Raw genomic sequence first — 22,547 nt, forward strand, 5'->3', positions numbered from 1 at the left:
GGACTACAGTATTATACTCATTATTTGCAATGTCTGCGACTGAAACTTCAGAGATCCTGGCACAGAGCCGTACTGTACTTTTTGGGCAATCTAATGAGGGCGAAATCTCACTGTCAACCATTCATACATTACTTACTCAGATGGATTCAAAACTATCGAATATTGAAGTAAAAAATGAAAGGTTTGAGACACGATTGTGTGAAATTGAAAAAAGAATGACCTCATTAGAGACTATACAGACATCAATAAGTGAACTTAAATCATCCTCTTCAAAGCTTGATACTGATGTGAAAAAGATTAGAAATGATTTTGGACAGCTTGAAACTAATGTGAGCGCATTAGGTAATGTGTTTGACTCGGTGAAAGAAACAGCAGACAAAAATAAAAAGACCGTTGATTATGTCAAGAAAAACCTGGACGAGTATACAGTTACTCAGAAAACATTAGAAGAAAAATTGACATCAGAAGTCCAAGCGTTAAAAGAAGCCAAGGAAAGACTAGAAGAATCTGTGACGGATCTCAAAGCCAGATCAATGCGGGATAACTTGGTATTCTCAGGGATCCCAGAGGACCAGGATGAGGATACAGAGGCTGTGATTCAGAACTTAATACGTCGGAGATTCAGGCTTGATTATGACATTCCTTTCGAGCGAGTGCACAGAATGGGCAGAGCAAATGAATTCAGCGAGTGGCCTAGAAATATAGTAGCCAAATTTACCTACTATAAGGATAGGGAGTACATCCGGCAAAATGCAGCCCGAAGATTACATGGAACGAATGTGTGGGTGAATGAACAATTTCCCCAAGAGATCGAGAATAGGAGAAAAAAACTGTATCCAGTCATGCGCCAAGCAAAACTCGACCACAAACGTGTAAAGCTAGTTCGAGACACTCTCTTCATAAATGGAGTTAAATACATCGCACCTCCTGAATCCGCCCCAGTGACTCAGAGTTACGCAAGAGTAGCACAACAAGAGCAAGGAGCTCCAACCCAGACGCCTAGACGGGATAACAAAAGAGCCCGGTATGGATCATCTCCGGATCATAACAGACAATAGGATCGCGCGGAGGAACAGACCCAGCGCCGTAATGCTCAATTTGCAAATAATGTAAAAATTTTGTCATTAAATGTATGTGGGATAAAAAACAGACTGAATTATAGGGAATTTGTTGATTTCATCTCAAAATATGATATAATTGGATTAACAGAAACTAAAACTGATAATTCTGATAAAATACAAATACCTGGATTTGTTACTTATATGAAAAATAGACGTAAACTTTCCAATACCCGATCTGGGGGGATTATTGTAGCTATTAAAGATACTGTTGTGAAATATGTTAGCATGATAAATACAGATTGTAAATATGTTATGTGGTTCAAGATAAACAAAATTTTATTTAATACTACTAAAGATATAATTTGCGGAGTTGTCTATATACCTCCAGAAGGAAGTAGATATTCTTCCCCTGATTGTTTCATAGAAATTGAACAATATTTCCTCAACTTTAATAAAGATTCAAATTATTTTTGTATGCTTGGTGACTTTAATGCCAGAGTAGGCAATATGAATGATTTTTTCACAGCTGATGAATTTGTATTGAACCAAAACAATTGTAATGAAAACATGTATACTGATATTTTAACAAGATCCACGATATTTGAAAAATGTAATATACCATTAGAAAGAACTGTTAAAGACACCACGGTAAATAACTATGGGCATAAATTGATTGATTTTTGTAGGAATAATGAAATGTATATTGCAAATAGTCGTGTAGGCAACGACAAACTTAAGGGAGATTTAACTTGTAAAAATAGCAGCACTGTAGATTATGTTTTAGCCAGTGTGCATATTTTTGATTTGTTTAGTGATTTTGATGTTGTCGAATTTTGTAACCTATATTCTGATGTACATAATGCCTTATCAGTATCTTTATCTAGTTGTAAGACTGTTATTTCAAACGACACAGGTGTAAATCACTCAGGTGTAAAATTATGGTGTCCTAACAAATCAGTGGAGTTCTGTGGTAATATTGAAACACTTGCTGTAAATAACATTGAAAGTAAACTTGATGATTTAGGCGGTGATAATACTCATGTAACAAAGGAAAATATCAATCTTGTAACACGCGATATATGTGACGTGTTCTTTAGTGCGGCAAAAGAAACATTTGGGTACCATAAAGATAGAAGGGCTGGGGTTGAAAATAATTGTAATAAGCAATGGTTTAATCGGGACTGTAGAAACGCTAGAAAAAAGTTTCATCTCGCTAAACGTATGTATAATCGAAATAAATCGACCGAAAACAAGCGTAATTTGAATGCTATGAGTAAAATATATAAGAAAACAATGGATGAGAGCATAAAAAATAATAGAAAGAATATTGCCAAAAAACTCAAAGATTTGCATTCTACACATCCCAAAGATTATTGGAAAATTTTGAATGCATCCGATAAAAATAAGAAATGTGCTGTTGATATAAATGACATGTATAATTTTTTGAAAGATATGAATGAAGATAAAAATTGTAATGTTGTTCCTGATAACTTAGATGAACAGGAAGATGTAGCGAATTTTTCAAATGATTTTTCAGTTGATATCCTAAACTGTGCTATCAGTGATGAAGAAATACTGAACAGTGTCAAAAAGCTTAAAAATAACAAAGCATGTGGTTTTGACAAAGTGTTTAATGAACATATTACTTCAACAATTACTATATTTTTACCCGTATATAGAAAACTGTTCAATTTAATATTTGATTCAGGTACCGTCCCGGATGAATGGTTAATTGGCATTGTTAAACCTATTTATAAAAATAAAGGTGATCCAACACAACCAGAAAATTATCGACCCATAACATTATTGAGCTGCTTAGGAAAATTATTTACAAGTATTTTATGCACACGTTTGGAAACATTTGCTGAAGAAGTAAACTTAATTAATGAGAGTCAAACAGGATTTAGAAAAGGGTACTCAACTTTAGATCATATAGTTACCTTACAGTTTTTATGTCAGATTTTTTTTCAAAGAAAGAAAAAACTTTTCTGCGCTTTCATTGACTTTAAACAAGCCTTTGATACGGTTTGGAGATCTGGATTGTGGCATAAGCTATTTAAGAGTGGGGTTAGTGGAAAATGTTTTAACTACATCAAAAATATGTATATAGGAATTAAATCTATGATAAATCTGAATGGCACAATCACAGATTATTTTAACTGTAATGTTGGTGTTCGCCAAGGTGAAAATCTATCGCCTTTTTTATTTTCCTTATATATTAATGACCTGGAAGAGTTTCTCTCGGACAGAAATATTATTGGTTTACAAAGCATAACTGACGCTATTGAAGAAGAATTATATGTGTATCTTAAGCTTTTCATTTTGTTATATGCAGACGATACTGTTATCTTGGCTGAAACAGATGTAGATCTGCAAAAGGCTTTGGATGATTTTTATTTGTATTGTTCACAATGGAAACTTAATGTTAATGTTAGTAAGACAGAAATTCTAGTGTTTTCTAAAGGACCAATGTCAAAAAAGGTATTTTATTATAATAATAATGCAATTGGAAATGTAAAAGAATTCAAGTATCTTGGGATAATATTTTCACGCTCAGGTTCATTTTGTAAGGCCAAAAAACATTTATGTGAACAAGCACAGAAAGCAATGTATGGTGTTATAAGGAAGATAAGACAATTTAACTTACCAATTGAATGTCAGTTAGATCTTTTTGATAAAGTTGTTGTTCCAATTTTGACTTATGGCTGTGAAATTTGGGGTTATGAAAATCTCGACATCATTGAACGTGTACATTTAAAATTTTTAAAACATATTTTCCATTTAAAGAGTAGTACGCCCTCGTATATGGTGTATGGGGAGACTGGGCGATTCCCATTGTATATTAATATTTATACAAGAATGATCTCCTACTGGTTAAAATTACTTACCCCGAATTCTTTAGAAAACAAAATAGTTTGTGTTTTGTATAAATATCTATGTTCTCAATATTTTCAAGGAGGTCCAAAAAACCTATGGGTAGATTTCATTTATAAAATTTTAACCTCTTGTGGGTTCTCCAACATTTGGTATGAACAAAGTCCCATTGACAGGAATTGGGTACTTGCAGCAGTGAAGCAAAGATTAAGCGACCAATTTATTCAAAAATGGCATAGTGATATAAATAATTCATCAAAAGGTCAAATTTACAAAATTTTTAAGAGTGATTTTGGATTTGAAAAATATCTAAGTATTTTACCTAGTAAACTCCAAAAAATACTAATAAAATTTAGAACTTCAAACCACCACCTCCCAATTGAAACTGGTAGATGGTTAAATATTCCACTGGATGAAAGAGTTTGTAAATTGTGTAATACAGGGCAAATAGCAGACGAATATCATTTCATCCTAGAATGTAAAACATTGAACAGCATCAGAAAGAATCTTTTACATCCCAGATTTTGTAAAACGCCGAATACACTTAAGTTTTCTGAAATTATGTCAACGACAAACTTAAAAACTTTAAAAAACCTTTGTATATTTATATCTAAAATAAACGACACCGTCTGTCCTCCATAATTTAAATGTTATCATACCATTTTTTTCTTCTTCTTTTCTTCTTTCATTGTATGTTTATTGCTATACTATGTACATATGTATATGCCCCTCATTTATGCTATTGTATCATAATTAAATTTATTATTTTTGTCACAATTATGACGACTAATTTATTGTACCTCATGTACCACTGATGTTGGTGTGAGTGAATAAAATGAAATGAAATGAAAATGAAATGTGTATTTTTTTTTTTTAAATAAAAGATTTAGAGTAATAAGGAATATGGTTTATACCGTATTTTAATTTTTATAATTTATTCAGATGTATATTGCTAAGTACATGTACACTTATACCTTCATTATAATATTGATTGATATAATAAAAAAGCTATACTTAAAAAAAAACGAAGACTTTTTTGAAGAAGAAAGCACCGTATAGCTACAAAATATGACGAAGACGAAAAAAAAATGTTAATGTATTATCACGTACAGAGCGTAAAAGCCTGAATATACATCAATCAATTTTTACTTAAGAAACGTTCAAGGTTAGGAATTTCATTAAAAAGACATTTTTAATATTTTTTTTATACGCCGCACGTGCGCATGCACTGCCAAGGTAGGTTGTCAAATTAAGTGTTTAGTCTTCTTAAACATAGAGAAGATCGGATAAATTGTAATGAAACTGATATACATGCAGGATTTTTCTGTTTAACTTGCACTTTTGGTGATCAAGAAAAGTGCATTAGATCTTTCAATCCTCATTTTTGTTCTTTTACTTTGTAAATATCCATTTATCAAAGGAATAGATTATAATCGTTAATTTGTTGAAGCATATAAACGGAAACAGACCCCCCCCCCCCCCCAGCCGTCTTCAAATACATAAATTGGAATGCTCACATCTACATGGATATTTTTCCTCTAATATGTAGGAAATGAAAAAAATGTTTCAAAACATGTACTTTTTATGAATACAGATAATTCCTCACTTATTATTTAAATCTTAGTGCCCTTTCCAAACAATTTAATATTTTTTTCCTCAAATTTTATCATTCTCATATATAAATTTGGCATGAAAAATATCAAATATTTTCGGAAAGGACACAAACTTCACACATAACAGACACAAATTAAAAAAATTATATATACATGTATTTAAACAACAAACGGAATTATAAAACAGCTGTTCGATTTTTTTTTTAAATTTTGACGGATGGGGGCGGTTACACAAAGAAAGCAGACCTGTCGGTGACTCACAGTAAGACTGATGTATCATTGTTTATGTCGAACTCTACCTTCTTGTGAAGATAGGTATTTCCTCTCGAATTATCTCTAAAAAAAATTTCACACTTTTTTGTGGTGAATAATGGGCTAGTTTATCAAGTTGATTGATCACTGAACAAGTGATTTGGTAAATACATTTTTGTAAACGATTTAACCAATAAAATCAAACTGTCACCAAATTTTGTGAAATATACGGTGTTGAATTTGAACAAAAATGCAACTTTTTTCTGTAAAATTTTCTTATTTGACGTACAAATATTCGAAAAGGCTTAGAAATGAAATTAAAAATCCGTTTGAAGCTTATGTCATTGTCGTTTTCTTCAGTTAAGGAAAAAAATGTTCATGAATATAAATATACAGATGAAAATGAATACTTTAATTTCAATTATGCATTAGTTAAAGGAATATTCTGAGCAATGATTGGGTATACAAAAACAAAGTAGAAAGAGGAACAGTAAATTGATTGACATAATCTGGCGTTGTAAAGACACTACATGTTTATGGCTAACCCTTTTACTATTTACTCGAGAAAAAAAAAAGATCTATCTCTTGTAGGCTTGTCATAACATTTTCTAATAAACACTTATACAATTATTAATGCATGTATATGCTGCATATCGCTATCTGCAGCCAAGTATTTCTTCATGAAATATCTTAAATCATTTCATATTCAATTTAACTAATTGTACATGTACACGCATCCAATACAATTTTCAGGTACTATTAAGGCGATAATGAAACTGCGTAATTTTAAAGATGCATGCCAAATGTCAGTTAAACGTCAAATATATATATGTGTATTTACATAGAGGATATTCAATGTTTTGTAGATGAATATGGAATTTATTTCACGAGTGGGACAGGATTTTTTGATATTTTCACGAGTGCGAAGCACGAGTGAAAATATCAAAAAATCCTGTCTCACGAGTGAAATAAATTCCATATTCATCTACAAAACATTGAATTTTCTGTTTATTACATTTTCTTTGATTTTCCCTTTGCCTCTGTCTTTTCTTAACACAGTGTCATAGGCTTGACGTCATAGTTGAGCGGTTGAGACGTCGATCGTAGCTTAGCAGTTGTGTGATTGAAAACATCACATAGCATGGATTTTAGCAACATATTTGGGAAGAAATTTGCAGTTTTAGCTCTATCAAGATGCTTAGTTACTATCTCTATCTTATGACAGGCCAGAAATTATTTTTTACTTACTTTGATATCCTTTCACACTGTGAGAGAATATCATTTTGGTATCCTTTCATACTGTAAGAGAATATCAATTTTATTCAATAAATAAATCACAGTATTTCACTGCTGAAAATGTAATAAAATATGATATATTACTTTTCTGATGATTAATGGTGCATGCTTGTAAAACTGAATTAAAAAAGAATTAAGATCTCGGAAATTTTAAATACTTTTTGAATATTAATCCATATCTTTACTTATTATTATTATTTATTCGTTTTCTTTTCTTTCCTTTCCTTTTTTATTGCTTTTTTCTTCTTTTAAATTTTATTTCTTCGTATAATTAATTATCTGTATTTGGTCTTTTCTAATACGTATCTATTTCTTTAACAAAACCAAATGGATCAATAAGCATAACAAGTTAACCCCCCCCCCCCCCCCACACACACACACACACACAAAGGCAAGGTTGGGGAAAAAAGCCTCGGAAACAATACCTATTGCCTCAATGAAAGGAGGTAGTATTTATTTTTTAAATCCAATCAATGCACGAAGCATGTTAAAAGCTTGGTGTTATTACTTGTTTTTACGACATTCCAATTTCTACAAAAGGTGTATTATATCGACCACTCAAAGTGATGAATCGCTACACAGTTGATGACATAAATCGCTATTTTTAGTAACATTCTCTGGTTTCATATTTCGTTATGATTGATTATTTTTTGTGACAATTATTTGTTAAAAGAATAAAATGCTTTAAATTTTAACCTTTGATCTAAATAGAGTACATTGAATTACATGTTATCATTTTCTTCTCTCTCTCTCTCTCTCTCTCTATATATATATATATATGCACATTTTATGCAAGAAAATAAATCAGCATACATTTCATTTGCCCTAACAAATGATTACAACCTCTCTGGAGTAAGATTGATCTATTGAAATTTTGATTTTCTAGAATAAGTTCTTCTCAGTTTAATTTGTAAAGTGCATTATCTGCATAAAATGTAGGAAATTCTTAAGATGAGTCTTCTTTTTGTGGTTTTTAATTCTAGTCTATCGTTGCAATACATGTAATAACTTTTTCTTAAAATGAAAAAAAACAAAGCAACAAAGGACTTGTTTATGTAACAAAGAAAAGCAGGATTTTTGGCGAAAATATTTTTTTCGGATAATCCGGATTGTCAACTGGGATTCCCTGTGAAATATGAAAAGTAACAACAATTTTTGCTTAAGTTTTAAAAAATAAAACTTATAGAGGGAACTTTAAATATTGAAAGAAGCACATGTTTAAGGAATTATGAGAATATACAAAGGTCTAATTACTTTCTACTTTTTTTAAGCACGCAGTCATGCATTTTGGCAACCTTGTGCAGGAAAAGTTTGTGAAAATTGTGTTTTTAACTTAACGGCTCAGGAAATTAAGAATTAACAGCTCGCCGGTTTAATTCAAGTCGAAATTCGGTAAAAGGAACACACACAATTTTTTAATGTATTTGTAGTCGACTTTTTTTTTTATAAAGAGCGATCAAAATAAAACTTGGAAGAGGATTAGAAAATTCATTAGAAATTTCATTTCTTTTAATTAACTCAAACATGACTGACAATCAAACAAACGACGGATTATCATACGGATACAAATATAAATACCTCAGGTGTCCTCAAGAAAATATCACTGATTATAAATATATATAGATATTTTTTTTTATTTCAGCTAAAGAAGGGTATACAGAATATTGCAAACAGGAACAATCAATACACTCTATGTACATCTAGTACAACTGACCGGTCAGCTAGCCTAATGGTCGGGCGATTGCTTAGTGATCAGGAGGTATCGGGTTATATGCTCGCCCCCGGCGCCGCGTCAAACTTATGACGCATTACATAGGTATACGTATTGACTGACTGTTCCTTTACCAACCGTCCAGCATTAGAAATGAAAGTCAAGGGCTTTAGGATAAGACCATAAAAATGGAGGTATCGTGACGCGGAAGGCGTTGATACGATAAAGAAACCTCACTGCCCTAAGTGCAGTGTAAAGGTCTAAATTTGAAGTCCTTCGTCGCTTTATGGTGATGTTGCACATGACTAAAAAATTCTTACAAGGGGAGTAAAGCAATCAGTCAATCTATCTATCTATCTAAGGACAAATGATATTGATCTGTGGACTGATATTAGCGCATGCGCAGCTCTTACTTTATTCCTTTCATAAGTACACGCACATGCATTTTCTACTTCAATTTTAAAATAAATTAGTTTTTGAAATGTATGACATCAAATGTGAATCACTAGATTTAGGGTACAGATTCTTTTTATTATGTGATAAGCTTCGTATTTTTCATTTTTTAAAGAAGAGATTGATTGATTGTATGTTGTTTAACGTCCCATTCGAGAAGTTTTCACTCATAGAGAGACGTGACCATATACCGGTGAAGGGCTTCAAATTTTGACCTTTACTCGGTACATGTACTCTTGAGCAGTGAGGGATCTTTATCGTGCCAACGCCTGCCGTGACACGGGACATCGGTTTTTAAGGTCTCATCCGAAGGACCCGCAACTTTCACTTCAAAGTGCCGAGCGCATGGCGAAAGAACAATTGCTACCCATTTTTATCGGCTTAGGTCAGTCGCGGCCGAGGTTCGAACTCACGACCTTCCGATCACGGAGCGAGCGCTCTACTGAGCTACCGTGAACGGTTTTTATGAAGAGATGTACACGTCATTTGAAAAGACAAATACTTTAAAGTTTGGTTATTTCAAGGAAATTCTTATTCCAACATGCAAACAAGATATTTTATATAACGAACTTCACAGGATGAAACTCTGCCATTCAGTTAACTGAATTGTGACTGAGTGGCAGAGCTCCGCCTTCAGTCACCATTCCAGACCTTTTAGTGACCAATCAGTTAACTGAAAGGTGCACTTTTATCCTGTGCATGTTAGCAAACAAAGATGACATGCATATTTATTACAATGCATCGAGACTTCTTATAATCACACATGTAACATACACCGTTCTGCCGAATAGGTGAAATGTGGTAGACGTCCAATCTTTTGTCGCATGAATCCTGTTTTAATTTGCGACTGTCAGTAAGCAATGTTCCGCACATGCGCATGATTTCTTGTCTGCGCCGCCAGACAGCATTGAATATCAAGTGTGCAAAGAGATATAGTGTTCACGATTAGTTTGTTAAATAAGCGTACACTGAAAGAAATTTTTCACAACATATTGATCTCTCACTATCTGAACGATACAAAAATATTTCACTATTCTATTAGGTTAAAGTAATCTCCTATAACGTTGCAAAAGCTGATAAATTGTGCGTTTTCTGTTTTGTAAAGCTCGATATTCTGCAAGCAACTTTTCTCGAACGCTCTCCGGAGACCGTGCAGAAGAAACACGTCCTTCCGGTATAATTGTCGAAAACGAGATTGGCGTCTGGGGTCTTTGTATTATTCCGTTTGCTGAAGGTGATAACATTTCCTGCTCTTCACGAATTCTCAAATTAAGTAGAGCATTTTGTTTACGGAGTTCTTCAAGCTCAGATAATTTTAGCTGCACTGATGCGTCGTTATTTTTTATTGGCTCACTCTCGACAACGACTTGCTGCGTAGACGCTACCTCTGTAACTGGACCGGAAGTGTCTGTTGCTATAACACGTGACGAATCTCTCCTTGCCATAGCTGCCTTAGGTGAAGATTCCCCTGTAGTTTCGTATTCGTTTAGAATATTTTGAACCTGTAAAATGGCACAGTTTCGTATTCATTTAGATCGTTTTAAACATGGAAACTCTGAATTGACAAAATGTATATGTAAGCGTGAGTATCATATAACCAGCGTGAGTATCATCTAATCAGCGTGAGTATCATCTAATCAGCGTGAGTATCATATAATCAGCGTGAGTATCATCTAATCAGCCTGAGTATCATCTAATCAGCCTGAGTATCATCTAATCAGCGCAAGTGCATCTTTAAATTCAACTTATTAATTGAATTATGAAATATTGATTATCTTTTAAGGCATCATCACACAATTCATAAATAAATTATATCAACAAAAAAAATTAATAGAGATAAATATCTTTTAATTATATATTATCCGCATATTGACTTCGGCAACTAACTGAGTAGTTCTTTAGATATAGTTTCAATCATATCTAATGATGAACTTTTCTCTAGAGAGTTTTTTGATAGGTATGCTACGTGTAAAACAGTGACACCTACTTTAAGCAGCTGCTCCATTAGATCGCGGTATAATCGCCTGTTAGATAGTGCCCTCTCTCGGTATACATTTTCAGTAATTCTTCCAAATTCAAGATCCTCTTGAAGATCCGTACTCTCGGCATCAAGGGTCAAAATCGAACGGATCAGGTACTTCCGTTGTTCTTCAAGACTCGCTAGATCTACCGAATCGAGTGCATCCAGTCTCGGTTTGTTTGCTGATGGTTGGCGATCGTTGACTTGGGCGGTGCCGTCTCGTTTCCCCTGTGATAGCCATTCATTTGTAAAGCCTTGGAAATCCAACGTGATCGTCTACAAATAGATAAGACACAAGAATAAGGAATAAGTTGTCAGGGAAGTTCAGTTCGGGGGTGACGTGTTTACAATTGTAAAATAAGGTTCTATTAATTTCAGGTGTAGCGTGTGAGAATTAAAGATGATGCAATGTGACCTACAAACAACGAAACACACTTCCGGTAATCTTTCTTAAAATATACAAGCTTACACATGTAAGAAATCCTCATCACTCTTTCTCATATGAAATACCTGTAAAAAGAAAACAACGGCAACTTCCTCTTCAAATAGATTTCAATTAAATATACTGGTTCAAAGTGACCTAACAAAAAAGAGCTATTGTAAACTAAAGTTTTTGCTTAAGTAAATCAAATTTTTACAGTATATCAAAGTTTCTTTATTATGATTTTCAGATTGGTATATTTTATTTTTTAAAATCTTTTCAGCAATTTTCTGATATTATCTTAACCAGAAGTCTCGGACGAGACTGTAGCTCTATTAATCTGTATTTGTAACAAAGGAAGATAAAAGTAGCACTTGCACTTGAAACTTTGCAACAGCAATAAATATTATAATAATGGTCCTTGGTTTAGTCTCTTTGTGGCAAGATTTACTGCAATCAGATTAAAACTGTTGGAGGAGTAGCATTTTGAAAGTTTTTCACAGAAATTTCTATTTTAGTAACCATGGCAACACCGTTCATCAAATCAAAAACCTATGCATTAAATTATGTATCTTAGTGTAGTCTACTTGTGTGTCAAGTTATATTGAAATCGGACCAAAACTGTAGGTAAAGTAGTGTTTTGAAAAATTGTTTACAGACAGACAGACGGACGGAAGGACGGACGCCTTACTATCGCATAAGCTCTTTTGGTCTCTGACCAGTAGAGCTAAAAATTCACATCATTGGTACGTAGTTAGAGAAATAAATAGGCTCTAAATCTTTATAAAAAGTTCCACAGTAAACTTTAGTAAATCAAAGTATCAAAGTATATTTACTATAGTTAACGATAGTAAATTTTTGTTAGGTTGTTTCTGTTAATGACCACGTTTAAGTCCCTTTAAGAACCAATGGTTGTGCTAATGATGACGACCATGAATGTGTACATAGTACGTACGTCACTCCAACGCCTGCTATTAAAGACAATTTATTTCAACCATATTTCTGAATCATCCAGATTAACAAAATTTCTTTTTAACATTTGATTCACAGAGCTGCAGGAAAAGAAGAAATACCAGTATGTAGAAGTAAGTACATGTACTTTCCCTAGTGTAGTCATTAGTTTCTTACTTCTTGGAGGCCGGTGTTAGAATTCAGGACGCTCTTTGTTATAGTTGGAGACTTCCCGCCCTCTACGAAATTTGACAACATTATATTCATGTCTGCCTCCGTGATGTTAAATCGCTTCATCACTTCTCTCAACCTATCATTGTAAATAATCTGTAGTTGTGGGTCCGCGGAGGCCCCCGGGGGTGGGTCTTTGTTGACATGATCAGCTGTTCCTTTCCTCAGTGTGCATACAAGCAGCAGAGAGACCAACAAACGCATCATTCTGTAAGAAAAGCAGCAACAAAGAAATCAACAAACGCATCATTCTCTAATGCAAGCAGCAACAAAGAGACCAACAAACGCATCATTCTGTAAAATAAACAGCAACAAAGAAATCAGCAAACGCATCATTCTATAAGATAAGCAGTAACAAAATCAACAAACGCATCATTCTGTGAATAAACAGCAACAAAGAAATCAACAAACGCATCATTCTGTAAGATAAACAACAACGAAATCAGTAAACGCATCATTCTGTCATGCAAGCAGCAGAGAGACCAACAAACGCATCATTCTGTAAAATAAACAACAAATAGACCAACAAACGCATCATTCTGTAAATAAACAGCAACAAAGAAATCAACAAACGCATCATTCTGTAAGATAAACAACAACGAAATCAACAAACGCATCATTCTGTCATGCAAGCAGCAGAGAGACCAACAAACGCATCATTCTGTAAAATAAACAACAAATAGAACAACAAAAGCATCATTCTGAGAGGAAAGCAGCAACAGATAGATAATTACAAGCTTCACTTTGTAAAATTATGTTACTTACAACCATCAACAATTAAATGGATGACAACACTCTTTATTCTGAAAAGTGATGTTAACATACAAAAATAAAGAGAAAAACATACGCATCATTCTGTAAAGTAATTGTTACATACTAGCAGCCACAAAGAGACGAATATACGCATAATTCTCTTAATTTATAGTTACATCCAAGCAGCAACAAATATATCATTCAGTAAAGTTATTGTTACATACAAGACGGGAAAACATGACTAAAAGAATCATTTTATAATTTTTATTTTATTTTATTTTATTTTATTTTATTTTTTTTACATATAACCAGTAACAATTTAGAGATCACAAGTTCAATACTGTTAAGTTATAGTTACATACGATGATTTGTTGCAGGAATAGATTAAGTTTTACCATTTTATTTGAGACATTTATAAAAATAAGAGCAAAGAATTTACCTTAAGAATAGAATACAAAGAGACAGGCTCCTAGCTTCAGTAGTGAGAAACCTTACATTTGGTTAGCATAATTATATATTTGGGAGTATTGACAAAATCTTGATTTTATATTACGCATCATGACATTTTAAAGACATGTTTCAGTTAGTAACAAATTTTAATTTCAGTTGAAACGCATTAGAATTAAGGGAAAAATTAGGCACACCTAACAAAAATTGAAAATATGCAAAGTGAGAAATCTATCAAATAGTTTAGATATAAAAACATTTGCTAGATAAAAATAAGCAAACTGTTACTGAATACTAAGGTTGTAAAATGCCATGGCGATATTAACTGGTTTGATTTCCTTCTTAACATTTTCATTTTTTTAAAATTTTTAATTAATTGGTCAGAATAAGGCCTTCCCTCCTTTCACGACTGTTAGTGCTTTTGGTCTAGATAAAAATATTTTCGACTACGATATATGTATTAGAATTTAAAAATGGAATACTTAAACAAATAAAATATCAAATAATTCAATGACAAAATAAAAACCAAATACAAAAGTTATAAAGAGAAAAGGCTTTCATAGTAAATTTAAAAAATTATAATAGAAATTATTATGTTCCATTTTACAATTATTATTTTTTTTAGCAAATTGAAGCATAAACTTTTTGATACTATGATTATTATTTCAAAAAATCTCTATAGAATACCAGAGAAAATATATATTTTTTCAAATTATGAAGCTTCAATGAAATGGATGAAATAAAAGTATTTTCTTTAATGCTACAGAATAGGAGCAAGGATCAATTTAAGGAATCCATGTCAAATTCCTGTATACATTTTCATATTAGAATACATATTAATTTCAACATGAAATATATGTATATACACGTATACTTACATCTAATGACAACTCACTAATATAAAATGATAACACACTTGGTGTGTAGGTCTCTCTCTTTCTGCTTTGTAAAAAACTTCACTTCAAAAGATTCCCCTATATTATACAATTATAAACATATCATAACCAAAAAAAAAAGGCTTTGTGGTGAATTATGACATTCAGGTGTCTGCATATTTATAGGAGCTCATCTAAAGTATAGAGTTATTGGGAAGCACGCTGTGGTCTTCATCAATCATTATACAGAATACATAATTTGTATCATCAATAATAGTTCACGTGAATATGTAGAATTGTTACGTATGATCAATTACATCAAATTTAATGTTTCCGAGTAATTAAAGTATTGAAATTAAGACTGTTCGATATTTTATTCTCTCAGATCAAACAAAATAAATTATGAGATGTTTGATTTTGATTTTTAAATCATAAACCAATCCCTTTGCTAAGGGAGATTTGTGGTTAATGACTAAATTGACCCTTCCTTCGACATAAAAATATTGTAAATACATGTTATCTTTATTTACTTTTTTGTTTATCTCTTAACGTTGTGCTATTTATTTTCTTTATATATTGTATTTCAATTTTGTGTTTAAAGTGGCATATAGGCCCGATGGGCAGGGTGTTGATTGTTATTTTATACAGTTTGTAAACAAAAGAATTTAATTATGTACACACGTCACTATAAATAAATAATTTTCTTACTTACCCCGGTACTTACTTGCTACTTACATGTATAGAGATATATTAAGCGTATAAATAAAACTTATGTCTTGTGAGAATTTTGCTAGTATGAGTATAAAATCTTTAAAATGAATTTGAGTATTGGGTCGCAGATAAAATATGTATATCAAATAACTTTACAGGACATTCATATTTTGGAATTGCAAAAGTAAATTTAAATAACATCATTTTGCTTCTGCAATGTAATATTTTAAAGTCTATCTTTTCTTACATTAAATATTTCTTCGTGGAAATGTATCTTTACATTTAAAATTTAAATTTAACAAGGGCACCGCAAAGCGGAGCATCCTCTCGCAAGAATGCATATCTATCCTGATATAAATTATTACATGCCTAGCTTCCGTTACACACAGGCACTTATTCACTTAACACCCCCCCCCCCCCCCCCCCGCGTTCACACACAGTACATGTTGATTTTCAGATTTTGTTATTGATTACAGACAAAAAAAAAACAATTCTTCATGACCAGTGAATTTATAAATATTTCTGCGAATAATTGCGGAAACGTAAACCTGTATTTATCGACTTCAGTGTACGAAGGTAATACGTATCTACATACAGTGAACAAGTAAAATTGATGCAAAGCATCAAATCGGCAGCAACCAAATCTAAACATTTTTAAAAGGTACTGTCTTAAGCGTCCAAGAAAAGCATAAGATTTTCAAAGAATGAAAGACTTAACATTTTTTTTCCAGACTTCCAGTCTTCAATTAGCATGATTATTCAAAGCAATTTTTACTAGTTCTATCAACTTTTCAATTTTACATACTTATTATTCATCACTTTTGCCACTGCAATTATTATCCGGAAAATCATAATGATTTGCGTTCATATCTTATACACTCCCATGTCTGGGCCGGAGTACCTATTGTAAACCCTTTTGATAAAATCATAAATTAATAATTATTTGATAAGAATAGAAAATAAAATTTAAACATAATAACTACAGTAAAAAAACTAAGTTTAAAGCAAGTTTTAAAAACATTTTACTCATAATCTTTATATTTGTATCATTAATGAATTATTTTACCCAACTAATAATGAAAAAATAACATCTCATTTCCCCATGTTCTCTTTCTAACACAATCACAAATAGATCGGCCGCTGCTGCGGCTCATAGTGATGTTGACAAAACTTTCAATAGTTACACTTGGAAAAAGGCAAACTGCTGTATGTTATGTTTTATAATACCCTCGTTTAATTTTATTTTTGTGACTGGAATACGAGATGACACAAGAGAAGAATAAATTAAAATATACATATAGATGAATCAAGGCAGCATTCGATCCCCATGTAAATTACGTCACTTCCATTACGTACAGACGGACATACTAAACCCCCCCCCCCCACACACACACACACAAACACACAATTGTGCTACTATATTCCCCCATCCTTTTTCTTTTTTACATGTGCACATTTGATAAAAAAAATTGTTAGTTCTATTTTTTATATTGTTATTTAACATGCTACGTGATCTACAGTTTTTTACTCTTAAAATATATGTTAAAAGCATTTAGAGAGAGAGAGAGAGAGAGAGAGAGAGAGAGAGAGAGAGAGAGAGAGTAAAAACATTGGACCCTTTCAACCTCTGATTTTGAAATCAATTTACAAGAATTACTGAATGTTAAAAATACTGAAAAACAAGAATGCTTCTTCAGATATATTTATTTCACACAATAAACAACATTTTAAAAAAAACAATATTTAAAATACTACATTTCGATCGCCTAAATGTATATACATTGAAGAAAAATTAGAATGGAGGTACAAAAATAAAGAAATCACTCCTAATCCTATTCCTATTCCATTCTTCATCCTTATCCCAATCCCAATCCCACTCCTAATCTTTATCCATGCAATAAATTGCCCCTCATCTAAGATACTTGCTTTAAATAAGAATGTTGAACAGTAATAGATATATGATTTTAAGTCATTTTAAAGGTTTTAAAATGAAGACTTAGTACTTTCACTAACATTCCATCATATGATTATCATATTAAATGCGTTAAACAAATATTCAAATTTCATCACTAATGTAGTAATATTTATCTCCATTTATAACTTCCATGTACACAACGCTTTACTAGCATGTTTATGATAATCTCAGGAAGAAAAAAAGGTTGGAAGACATTAATTGAATACGACATACCCAGGTGTTATAAGGACCGTCATAGATTGCTTAACACAGCATTGCATACATTATATTAATCGTAAAGGTTGTCTCAATGTTGTTCTGCCACCCAAATAACGAAGTTGTCGTCGTCCGCCATTTTGAAGAAAATATCTACTTGTCGTGTCCATGGTTGTGGGCCTTTGACTAAAGAATCGAACTTGTCTGCTTTGAAGCGACATAGCATCATTTCTTGGTAGCAGGAGACCAGAAGCTTCGGACGAAAACCCGCTAATTGGAACTACTGGTCCGATAGGTACAGTAGTATCACCTTCTAGAGAACCAACGGGTTGAACGGCGGACATGGTTATATCACCGTCGTTGTAAATTAGACTTTCACCCTGTGCACTTCTACTTAATGTTTGTGAATCGGGTAAGATTTCTCCTCCTCGGTCCACAATGGGTTGCACACGATCGGTGCCCAAGACCGAGATTTCATCCAATGTTTGAGCTGGAACCCTTGGACTCACAAACGACTCTCCTATTCTGCTTGCGTCAGTGTCTAAGACAGGCCGGCGTGTAACAATATCATCCACAATGTTTATTCTATCTAATGCTGGGAATTGAGACCTTGTATCTTCTGTTAATATGTTCATTGTCTCAGGGAATTGTGACCTCATATTTCCTGTTCCTAACGATGTACCTGTTGGGATTTGAGATTCAGCAGCAGCGAAATCAGGTTCAATAGACAATGTTCTTGGAGTCGCTATGCGACCCGAAACTCTTCTTGCACTCCCTTGTGGCTCAATAGGAAGCATGTCATTTGTATTATCTAGTGGACTATTTATGAGGTTTTCACGAGCCAGGTTCATCTCTCTCTGAAGATCATCAACAGGACTAGCTCTCGTTTGTCCAACCACGTCCTGTCCATTTTGATTTAGAGTGCGTAAAATTTCCCCCTCTCTCTGGCTCAATCGATTATACTCATTCAAAAGATTTTCGATATTATTACGAATCTGTGCTCTTTGAATAATGTTTCTTCCCTCACCTGGAATAACTTCGTTTATCCCATCATTAGCGACTGGAATACTAGACGTTTGTGGAAAACCAGTGTCTTGGACTGAAGGCAAAATTTCGGGAAAGGAATTCCTCTCCACTCCTGGGTCCTGAGGTCCCACAGTACTCACATCAATTTCACTGGACGGTGCTTCTAGGGTGGCTATACGACCTGAATCTCTTCTTGCAGCACGCATTTGTGATTCAATAGGAAAAATTTCATTTTGAGTGTCCACTGCATTACGCCTAATGTTTTCACGTACTCTTTCCATTTCTGCCCCTAAATCATCAACAGGTCTTGTTGTAGCTTGTGTTAGCCCCACCATGTCTTGTGGAAAGTTATCAGACACTTGGCCATTTTGATTTAGAATGCGCAGTATTGCATCTTCCCTTTGACTCAATCGATTGTACTCATTCAAAAGATTTTCAATGTTATTACGAATCTGTGTTCTTGGAATAACATTACTTTCCTCACCTGGAATAATTCCGTCTATCCGATTACCGATGATTGGATCAGTCGATGTGTCTGGAAAACCAGTGCCTTGGATTGGACGCGAAGGTCTAACAAAGGTATCTAAATCTGAAATGGCTGGTGCAGGTGATGGTGATGGTATTGCTCCATCCATGGAATCCATAAAATTCATAGCATCAAGACTTGACCCACCTACTGTTGGATTTAGAGGCATATCATTCATTGTTGCAGGAGCAGCACTGTCAATATTTGGCATCTGTAGACTTTGAAGTCTGCGCAAAAGTCCAGCGTTGGCTTCTTTTAACCTATCGATTTCTGACTGAATAAATACCAGCTCTTCATCTGGAGTCAATGGTTGACCGCCGCTTGAATCTGGACCCCTAAAATCTTCTATTGGAGTTGCCTCTGGTGTCACCATTGGGGGTTGTTGACTGAACGCTTGTGGGGTTCCAATTCCAAGATATTCGCGTATGGCGTCTTGAATCTGTTTCAAAACTGCGTAATTATCACGTATTTGTATATCGGTGTTTTCTAGGGAAATTCGATAATTCTCATCAGTTAACTCTCCTCTGGAAAAACTTTCATCTAATGCCTCTCGACGACGAATCAGTAGTTTCAGGTCATCGATAAGTTGTGCTTCTTGTTCTCTGAACGCAGTGAGATCTAGATCTCTGGAATCACGTGATATAGCGTTCCCTACCACCGGAGTTGGATTCCTCAGAAATTCAGACATTGGTGAAGAAACTGTGTTAGGCATTGTTTCTGTGGGTTGCACTGTGTTCAAACCAACAGGACCTGAATTCAAGACATTATCAGTGGTTCGTGGGGCTTCGGATCGAGCAGACGGTCTTGGCCTTTGTAGGGCTTCAGTTGGAAACCCTTCACCTTCAGCAATGCTCTTGAAATCAAGTGTCACGGTCTGTAATCATGATAAAGAATACATGCTAAAAACAGAGTCAGAAGATTGTTTTCTCTCAATAAAATGCATAAGATATCCACACTTTAAAATTTCTTTTCAATTATTGCTTCAAAGTTTAAAACTCGTTTGTTTTTATTTCATATTTTGGGATTCTCTTTCATTAAAAAAATATATTAACAGGAGGATTGTTTTTTTTTTTCTCAGTGTTTTACTGTAGTGCACATATAATTCTGTAAAAGGTATTACATCTCTAACCGTTTTGTATTTTTTAAATAAAATATAGTTTTTGGTATGTGAGTAGTCTCCATGATCAAAACGAAATAACATGATTGCTTTACCTGTGTTTGCTATGGGAGTTTGTAACTGAATCATATAATACTTATATAAAATAATGAATATAAATATGCATCAGCATAAAAGAATGGAGAGAGAGAGAGAGACTGACCTCGTTTGTGCCGGTATCAGGGTTATACACGGTCTTTGTAATTGTTGGATTCCCGCCATCTATGTAAGTTTCCAACATCGCCTCCATTTCCGCCACTGAGATTTTAAACCTCTGCATTATGTCCTGCAGGTTTTTGGTGTACATGATACTGTAATTGGAAACATTCCCGCCATAATTGTCTAAGGAAGAGGGAACGGCAGGAGGAGCCGAATCGAGAGAAGTAGAGCCCATGGGAGGAAGAGGAGAGTTTAGTGTACGAGGTCTTGCAGGAAGTGGAGAGTCAAAAAGAGGAAGTCTTGAAGAGGGTGGAGGGTCGAATTGACGGGGTTCTCCGGGTAGTAGACGGTCGAATTGAGGAGGCTCCGTGGGTGGGAGTCGATCGAATTGAGGAGGTTCTGTTGGTGGTAGACGGTCGAATTGAGGAGGCTCCGCGGGTGGTAGACGGTTGAATTGAGGAGGCTCCGTGGGGGGCAGGCGGTCGAATTGAGGAGGTTCTGTTGGTGGTAGTGAGTCGAATTGAGGAGGTTCTGTTGGTGCTAGTGAGTCGAATTGAGGAGGTTCTGTTGGTGGCAGACGGTCGAGTTGAGGAGGCTCCGTGGGTGGTAGACGGTCAAGTTGAGGAGGTTCTGTTGGTGGAAGGGAGTCGAATGGAGAAGATCCTGTAGGAGGACGAGAGTCAAGGGCAGGAGGTTCGATGGTAGAGTCGAAAGTTGGAGGGACTGTCGGAGGAAGGGGAGTGTCTAACGTCGGATCTTGTGACGATGAAATCTGAATTAGAGTTGCCAGGACAATTGCTGCCAGAAATTTGAGCATATTGGTAGATTTCACTTTAGAATGATTGGTCTCTAAAATGAAAAGATAATAAAATATTGATATTTATTGTAGGACATTGTTTTTCTTTATAAATTCATTAAAGTAAGGTATACTTGTCATTTATGAATATTGCAACCTTTTTAAAGCCAATGATGAATTCGAATAGCTTGATGTATAATAAAGATAAATTTTCAAGCACTTAAAACGCTGATAATAATGATATAATAATGACATGAAATATTATTTATTTCATTTCTAAGCCACTATGAATATATTCTTTTACCAAGGAATAGATGATACAAGCAAAAAACTTTTTCAAAAGTCATAAAAATAACAAATAAAGTCTTGTTTATATAAGTGAAATGAGTAAGCTTTACCAAATAAATTTTAATTTTTCATTCCGAGTTTCACAATTACTTGTGAAGGGAATAAAGGGAACGAAAATTTTAAAGTATTATTAGGGTAATCTCAAAAAGGTAGACTTTTAAACATAATAGAAAGTTTACAGTTTTTTTTTCATTATTTCAAAAATTTGATATTTGCATCATTTTTAACCAAAATAGGTTCAAAATATATATATCAATTCAGGCATCAATTGTTATAGTATCATTAAACTTCATTATTTACATTTGCTGTATTTTTCTAATAAGCCGACTGTGAAATTGATTTGAATGCCATTTTCGTGCATACTCAGGCGTAGAAATATGCACGGAGAAACTCGCGCTAAAGTGACGTCACAATAAGCTACAGAGACGTTAGTAAAAATATAACAATATCGGGCAGCGAATAATTCAAACATTGAGTATATTTTTGGTGCCTTTGAGCACGTAAAATGTAAATATAAGGAGTGTTTTGAAGTTTTGTGTGAGTTATTGGTGTGTAAATTACACAGACTTGCACGTAAGCATATTTTTCATGAAGCGCTAGTGCGACACACCAATAACTCACACAAAGCTTAAAAACATTCCTTAATAAATCAGTAAACACAGAATAGATTCCTTTTTAAAGTAATGCGACTGAAACA

The 22,547-nt window shown here is 33.8% G+C and overlaps 2 protein-coding genes across 3 annotated transcripts; both read right to left on the reverse strand.

The window, feature by feature from the left end:
- Window positions 1-9,976: 9,976 nt before the first annotated feature.
- LOC133202050 (uncharacterized) lies at window positions 9,977-15,039 on the reverse strand. Of its 2 annotated transcripts, none has more exons than XM_061337826.1 (4): window positions 14,962-15,039; window positions 12,830-13,091; window positions 11,248-11,556; window positions 9,977-10,762 (listed from the first exon to the last, which is right to left on the reverse strand). In XM_061337826.1, the coding sequence occupies exons 2-4, from the start codon at window positions 13,088-13,090 to the stop codon at window positions 10,304-10,306; spliced, it is 1,029 nt and encodes a 342-aa protein (XP_061193810.1). In that variant the 5' UTR covers window position 13,091; window positions 14,962-15,039; the 3' UTR covers window positions 9,977-10,303. The 2 variants fall into 2 exon arrangements, with proteins under 2 accessions (XP_061193810.1, XP_061193811.1); XM_061337827.1 differs by lacking the exon at window positions 14,962-15,039 and adding an exon at window positions 14,076-14,115.
- Window positions 15,040-17,355: 2,316 nt separating this feature from the next.
- LOC133202134 (uncharacterized) lies at window positions 17,356-21,551 on the reverse strand. Its single transcript, XM_061337911.1, has 2 exons — window positions 20,711-21,551; window positions 17,356-20,265 (listed from the first exon to the last, which is right to left on the reverse strand). The coding sequence occupies exons 1-2, from the start codon at window positions 21,521-21,523 to the stop codon at window positions 17,908-17,910; spliced, it is 3,171 nt and encodes a 1,056-aa protein (XP_061193895.1). The 5' UTR covers window positions 21,524-21,551; the 3' UTR covers window positions 17,356-17,907.
- Window positions 21,552-22,547: the final 996 nt, after the last annotated feature.

The sequence above is a fragment of the Saccostrea echinata genome, unplaced genomic scaffold (assembly GCF_033153115.1).
Source record: "Saccostrea echinata isolate AGI-Se365-2 ecotype Australia unplaced genomic scaffold, CSIRO_AGI_Sech_v1 ptg000046l, whole genome shotgun sequence".
Taxonomy (NCBI): Eukaryota; Metazoa; Mollusca; class Bivalvia; order Ostreida; family Ostreidae; genus Saccostrea; species Saccostrea echinata.